Source organism: Oratosquilla oratoria, chromosome 25, assembly GCF_046742065.1.
Source record: "Oratosquilla oratoria isolate Oo_2021 chromosome 25, ASM4674206v1, whole genome shotgun sequence".
In the NCBI taxonomy this organism is placed as follows: Eukaryota; Metazoa; Arthropoda; class Malacostraca; order Stomatopoda; family Squillidae; genus Oratosquilla; species Oratosquilla oratoria.
The window spans coordinates 10,072,160-10,080,066 of NC_134801.1; the positions used below are offsets into that span (position 1 = coordinate 10,072,160).

General features: G+C 44.9%; 1 protein-coding gene across 1 annotated transcript in view; it reads left to right on the forward strand.

Annotated features, from left to right (window-relative positions):
* Positions 1 to 7,907, forward strand: part of LOC143039018 (xaa-Pro dipeptidase-like) — an 86,755-nt gene that overhangs the window by 38,592 nt on the left and 40,256 nt on the right. Inside the window, exon 2 of the mRNA XM_076208864.1 lies at positions 7,334 to 7,547. Within this exon, the coding sequence (XP_076064979.1) occupies positions 7,334 to 7,547 (214 nt within the window). The remainder of the gene's footprint in view (positions 1 to 7,333; positions 7,548 to 7,907) is intronic.

The following is a 7,907-nucleotide window of genomic DNA, read 5'->3' on the forward strand; positions in this document are numbered from 1 at the left end:
GAGTGGTGGTATGTGAGCGTCCGTCCTCAGGAAGACGTGCGTCGAGGTGTGGTGTTATGGGAGGTATTCCTTGACATCTCGGTGATGTGTCTGCACGCATGGGTCGAATTTGCCGACAGTGCGTCGCATCTGCTGCAAGCTCTCGGGAGAATCCTGTGGAGGGAAGAATTCTGCTGGCACGACGAGGGTTTGGCCGAGGACCATCTCTACTGGAGACACGTTGAGGTCATCCTTGATGGCTGTCCGAAGGCCAAGGAGTATCCAAGGTAGTTGGGGTAGCTAGGAGGCGTTATTGCAGGGTGCCATTAGAGATGCTTTGAGTGAGCGGTAGGTTTGTTCGACCATGCCGTTGGCTGCAGGATTGTAGGAGGTAGTGCGGTGGGCTGTAGTACCCAGGAGTTGAGCGAGGGAGTGCCACAGCCACGATGTGAAGCAAGTTCCTCGGTCGAAGGTGACGTGCTCCGGGAGGTTAAATCTGGTGATCCATCCACAGAGAAACAGAGAAAGGCTGAAGTGCAGGACGAGGCGGTACTATCCTTCATGGGGATGGCCTCCAACCAGCGGGTCGATCTATCAGTGACGGTGAAGAGGTAGCGATGGCCTTCCGACGGGGGGAGTGGGCCGACGACGTCGACATGAATATGTGCGAAGCGTCGTCGGGGCTGATGGAATGGCCCGATGGCTGATTCAGTGTGACGATGCATTTTGCTGTGCTGGCAGGGGATGCAGGATTTGGCCCACTCTTTTGCGTCCTTGGAGATGTTGTGCCAGATGAATTTCTGCTTCAGGAGCTTCGCAGTGACGCGCCCTGAAGGGTGAGACAGGCCTTGTATTAAATTGAACACTTGACGTCGGAAGGCGGTTGGGATGAGGGGTCGTGGGCGGCCGGTACTGATGTCGTGGAACGGAAAGTCTTGCCACTTAAGGGATGTGATGGATGTCCTGTAGGCAAATGTTTCAGGATCCTCCCGTTGCCCTCTGGCGATAGCTGCGTAGTCGAGGCCGAGTTGAACTGCGTCGATAGCTATTCGGGAGAGGGCGTCTGCGACGGGGTTGTTTGTACCGGGGACGTGGCTGATGGTGCAATTGAACTCGGCGAGGTGGCGGCGCTGTCTGGCAGACCAAACGTCCTGTTGTTTCGTGAAGGCGTGCAACAGAGGTTGATGGTCGGTGTTGATAAATGAAGAGCCTTCGAGGAAATGGCGAAAGTGGCGGACGGCGTGGTAGATTGCGAGGAGCTCTTTGTCAAAGGTCCTGTAGTTGAGCTCGGCCTTGGAGAGTTTCCTGCTAAAGAAACCGAGGGGAGTAGGTCTGCCACGGAGGATTTGTTCGAGCACACCCCCTATGACATTGCTGGCGTCCGTTAACAGTTGTAGCTGGGCACCTGGTGGAGGGAAGGAGAGGGTGGTGGCACGGGCGTTTTTTTATCATTATTATTATTTGTTTATTTATTTATTTATTTATTATTTTTTTTTTTTTTTGCGTTGACGAAGGTAGCTTGCATGGCGGGGTTCCACAGGAGGTCCTTCGGTTTTCCGTGAAGGGTGTTATAGAGTGGGTGCAGCGTTTGAGCGATATTAGGGAGGAAACGGCGGTAGAAGTTGACCATCCCAATAAATTCTTGCAGCGCTTTGGTGGTAGTAGGTTTGGTAAATTTGTCGACTGCGGCGACTTTATCCTGTAGGGGACAAACGCCGTCAGGAGAGATGAGGTGTCCCAAAAATGGGACGGACTTTTCCCCAAAGCTGCATTTGTCAAAGCGGACAACGAGGCCGTCGTCCTGGAGGCGCTCGAGGATGGTCCGCAGGTGTTGGAGATGCTGGTCAGGCGAGTTGGAGAAAACCAGAATATCGTTGACGTAGCAGACGCAGAAGTCGAGGTCGCCGAGGATGCCGTCCACTAGGCGCTGGAAGGTCACACCTGAGTTTCGCAAGCCGAAGCAGGAGTAATTAAAGGTGTACGTCCCGAAAGGGGTGGTGATGGCGGTGTTCGGGATGTCTGTATGTACCGGAACCGGGTAGCCCTTCAGGAGGTCCAGTGTCGAAAATATCTTGGCGCCGTTGAGGTATGTTGTGACGTCGGCTATGTTTGGGAGTGGGTAGTGGTCAGGTTCCGTCATCATGTTCAGCCGCTGGTAGTCTCCACAGGGGAGCCAGGAACCATCGTTCTTCTTAAAGAGGCGGAGAGGGGAGGACCAAGGGCTGGAGGCCTTTTGGCAGAGGCCTAGTCTTTCCATCTTATGGAAGGTTTTCTTGGCGATGGCGAGTTTCTCGGGCGGTAGGCGGCGGTATTTGGCAAATGCCGGGGGCCTAGACGTCCTGATGTAGTGGTACACGCCATCTTTAGCTAGCGTCTGTGGAGTCTGTCGCAGCTCAGGCTTGACGACGTCGGGGAATTCCGTGAGCAGGTGGACGTAGGGCATTCTAGGGTCGATGGGGGCGACCGTGGTTGGCTGTGGCGCGAGTTGCAGGGGCGTCGAGGCGGATGCGGTTGCGCAGACTAGGCAGCTGTTGGCGACGTCAACCAGTATCCTGTAATGAGCAAGGAAGTCAGCACCGAGAAGGGGCGTCTTAATGTCTGCCAGGATGAAGTTCCAGGGGTAGTGGCGACTCCGGAAGGTGAGGTGCAGGCGTTTCCACCCGTAGGCGGTTATGGTGGTGCCGTTAGCGGCGGCGAGCCTAACGCCAACGTCCTTGGGGTCCCGGCGTTCTGCAGCGGATGTAGGAAATATGGACCTGCAAGCGCCAGTGTCGACAAGGAAATGTATGTATGTATATATATATATATAATGTATTTATAAATGGGCAGGAGGTTCTCTCTTAAACAAGTGGAATTAAATGTGATTGCTAGTTCTGTTTTTTTTTTTTTTTGTATTTTCTTTAAGACATTCTCTTTGTGTCTTAAAGTGGTCTTATTGTCTCTATTGAAATCTTAGATAATTTCTCCGTTAGAATCCAAGAATGAGAAGCCAAGCTCGATGAGCTCCGAATATAATACCGCCAGGCTGAGCACAAATGGGCAAATGTTAATATCAACCGAACTCGAAGAGAGACTATTGAGAGAGCATTCCTAGATATGATGGAACAACATCGGAACTCTGTTATCAGATCAAACCAAAAAAAGTTAACCAATCTAAACGGAGGCCAAATCAAACACTTACGCCCACTTAAAGGGAACATTAACTTAACAGATATGACACTTACTCCAGACCAAGAAGAATTGTTGAATTTAGGTTTGAACTCCCATATTATGTCTAAACCAAAATAGCACCAAAAGAGAGTGGAATGTGAAATCCTTCTCGATAACATAGAATGGCAGCACAGATGACCTCCTACGGAGAAATCATCTCAGATCTCAATAGAGACAATAAGATTACCTTAAGACACAAAGAGAATGTCTTAAAGAAAATACAAAAAAACAGAACTAGCAATCACATATATATATATATATATATATATATATATATATATATATATATATATATATGATGGTGGTGGAGAAGCTGGTCATTGACAAGGACTTCGACAAGAAGCGATGGACGACAGCGTCCCAAGATCTTTCATGCGCTGAATGGCCTACCGGCTCCGACGCTTGGCCTTCGAGCCAAAAATTCCATCAATCAATCAGTCAACCAAGATCTTTCTTCGGTGACTTTGAGTGGCCTTGTCACCAAGGAGTCACTTTTCTCCTTCACGGCACTGAAGTTGGATGGCTCGTTTCTCCAATCTCCTGTGCACAGTTGGAAGGAAAACGAGGCGTACAACCAGGGAAAAGAGACCAATGATGCAGCGGAACGGGCGATCAATCTGATCACTGATTATTCCCGGATCCTCACCAAGGACGAGAGCGATCGACAAGCTCTCCTGCAAGTTGTCGAGCACCACCGACGGCTGAATCTGAACCCTAACTGATCTTACAGATGAACATACAAATCGTTTCAATCGTTATTTCAGCAATTTTCAGTTTTATTTTGAAGAAAATCTAGGAGATGTGTCATTCCTATCACTGTTCCTAAGTGTTCCTTGGAATAAGTGGTAGCCTATTAGGTTGGACTAGTAATTGGTCGAATGGTCGAAAACAGAGAGTTGTTTTAAATGGAAAAACTTCTGGATGGAAAAGTGTTGCGAGTGGAGTTCCTCAGGGTTCTATTCTTGGGCCACTTCTATTCATAGTATATATAAATGATAGACCATGAACTAAAATCTACTGTTTCCAAATTTGCTGATGATACAAAACTGTGCGGAGTGGCAAATGATCACTCAAACCAATTAGATATTCAAGAAGATTTAGATCAATTACAGCAATGGTCTGAAAAGTGGCTAATGAAATCTAACACAAGTTAATGCAAGGTAATGCACATAGGTAAAAATAACAGTAAGTACGATTACAAGTTATTTGGAAATTCGTTAACAAAAGTGGACAGTGAAAAAGATCTCGGCGTAATTATCAGTAACGACCTCAAATCATCCAAGCAGTGTATTTCAGCCTCTGAGAAAGCAAATAAGATTCTGGGACTGATTGCGCGATCTTTTGATTTCAAAAGTCCATCACTCATTAACAAGCTATATAAATCGTTAGTTCGTCCACATTTGGAATATGCTGTTTCCGTATGGTCGCCGAATCTCATTAAAGACATTGACAGACTGGAAAAAGTACAACGGCGAGCCACAAAACTGATTCCAAATATCAAAAATAAATCATACGAAAATCGACTAAAACACATGAATCTGTTTTCCCTAAAAAAGCGTAGACTCAGAGGTGACTTGATACAGGTCTTTAAGATTTTAAAGGGAATTGACAACATCAAAAGTGACCAAATTTTCACATTGAATGATAATCAGACAAGAAACAATGGTCTCAAACTGTCTGGAAATAGATTCAATTTGGAAGTAGGTAGAAACAACTTTGCCAACCGTGTAGTTAATGAATGGTATAAACTTCCTGCACAGGTAGTGGAATGTAGTTCAGTTCGAAGCTTTAAGAATCATTTAGATAAATACCTAAGTAAGATGCTGTAATGATTATAATTTATTTTATATTTGTTTTTGTTCTGTTATCATTTGTCTGTGATTTTCATTTATTATTAGTTATATGTCAATTTATTATTATTTACTATTTACCTGTTTGTTTATTATTTAACTATACCTATGCATTTATTTATGTATTTTATTTGTTATTTACATTATTATAGTTTTTATTTATTATTTTATTATTAATATGATTTTTTTTTTCGCATCCGACCTAGATATGGATCAAAAGGTCTCCTGTCAGCATGCTCCGCCTTTGTAATCCTTTGTATCAGAGTAATACTTCTCCGATATACACTGCTGTATCGTGAAATGTTCCTACAATAGTTACTTACCTCACTTCAGAACAAATAGTTTCGTTTCGGTGACATTTATAGTTGATGTGATAGTTGAGAAATGAACACTTGTATGGTCTCGAAAAATCAACTACTCTGCGCGACCCCCAAAATCTTCCCATGAAACTTTTTGTGCTTTGTTTTTCCTTGCTATTTTCAATGATTCATGGGTGCCGTAAGAGATCTCAAACTTTTATTTTTTGATCCACCCTAATATATATATATATATATAATATATACATACATATATATATATATATATATAATGCAAAAAAAGGTACGTGGATGACGTTTTCGTCGTTATGAAGAAAGAAGAGGTGGAACCTTTCTTCGAGCGACTGAATACAAAGAATGAAGCCATCCAGTTTGAGATGGAGAAAGAGGAGAATGGGCGATTGTCATTTCTGGATGTCATGGTGACGAGAAGCGGGTCTACACTGACAACGGGGGTTTATAGACAGGACACCCATACAGACCGGCTTCTGGACTATGGCAGCTGTCATCCGACCACGCACAAAAGAAGTGTGATCAAGACTCTGTGGTCTAGGGTGGAAAAGGTGTGTTCCACGGAAGATAGCAAGAGGAAGGAGAGGAGTCACCTGAAGAAGGTATTTAGGGACAACGGTTACCCGAATTCGGTGGTAAAAATGTGGACGGCACGACAACCGAGGGGTAGGACGCGCCGCGGGTCACGGTCCCTTATTTGAAAGGGGCTTCTGAGGTAGCGGCCAGACTGTTAAGAAAACACGGTGTTGAAATAGCACACAAACCGAGGAACACTCTACATAGAGCCTTGACCAAAATTAAGGACACTGTGAGCCAAGCGGACCGAGTAGGGGTGGTTTATGACATCAGGTGCAAGGACTGTGAGACACATTATGTTGGGGAAACTAGCAAGAAATTAGCGACGAGACTGCTGGAACACCAGAGGGCTGTCGGTAGGAGGGACATGAGTTCGGCCATTTTAAGACACTGCGAGGAAACGGGACACGAGATGGACTGGCAGAATGCGGAGGTGAAATACGGAGGTAGCGGAAAAAGCGCCAGATTATTCTTGGAAGCTTGGTCAAGTGACGATAATAGTGTCAACAGATGCATCACTCTAAACCCAATTTATAAGGGAGCGAAGGATAGGCTGGAGAGGAAGCATGCATCATAATTTGTTTATGTTGTGTGTTTTATTTGTATTAACACGGCGGTAATGATTTTCTTGGTGTGTTTTGTATTACATTTTATATTTATCTATGTAATTTATTAACGGGTGAGGGAAGGTTTTGCTTCACTTTACGGTTAAAATTTCTAGGATCTGTGACAGTGCATGCTTCACGTGACTTTTGTTCCGCGAGGCGAGTTATAGTTTATCGTATTGTTGTGGCATGTCACAGCGTGCAGCTTTTATACCCAATCTTGGGGGCATTTTTCACACTGCATTTTGTTTTATTTTTTATTTTAATGTGAACTCCTTTTTGCATGTTCTTCTAGTTCCAATTTCTTTGTTCTATGACAATGCATGCTACGCGGGACATTTGTTCTACGGGGTGCATTGTGTTGCGACCCATCGGCAGCGGGTTGGGTTCTTACAGCCTTCACTGTTTTTTCTTTTTCTTTATTTATTCTATAGTAAACTCTTTGAATGTTTTTAAGGAAGTATTGTACTTTTTGTATTATAGTTTTATTTATATTTTCGTTGCTCATTTGTGTTTTTGATATGTTCTACCTGCGTTGGAATATAACGGTTACTGGGAAGACCTGTCCCAGTGTACCAGGTATCCCCTATTTATGTACATTTCCTATTGCTACCACTGTATTACCCTGAAGACGAACCCCGGACAGGGTTCGAAACGTCGGAATAAATTGACGAACGTCGAGTCCAGTGTATACTTTCTTCCATAAAAAAAAATATATAAAATATGTGTGTATGTGTAATTTGTTATGTAGGGCTTTTGCTTAAGTTTATATTGTCCTCTTCAGGAAACCCGCTGAACCCCGCTATGCTGATGGTGCAGCCCACTTCGACATGGGCGAGCACACTCTCCGAGTCCCCATGACCCTGCACAAGGAGAACCGGAGCCGCCTGTCCGCTGCCCTGCAGAAGAATGGCGTGGCCAAAGGATCCTGGGTCATCCTGCAGGGCGGAGAGGACTCGAGCAGGTACTCCAGTGACATGGAACATATCTTCAGGCAGGTAAGTCTCGAATGTGCATCTCTCTCTCTCTCTCTCTCTCTCTCTCTCTCTCTCTCTCTCTCTCTCTCTCTCTCTCTCTCTCTCACACACACACACACACACACACACACACACACACACACACACACACACACACACACACACACACACTCCCCTCGCTCTCTCTCTTTTTGTATCTATTTATCTCTCTCATTTCATAGCTTTAATTGAAACCCCTTTTGTTTTTGGTACACGATTTTTTTTTTCTCCAAGGAAACTGTTGCATACGCCTTGTGCTATGTTTGGGATGTCCTTATTCATCTGTCAGGTTTTCAACTATGGACCCTGATTCACGGGTTAACAACTGAACCTAATTGTATG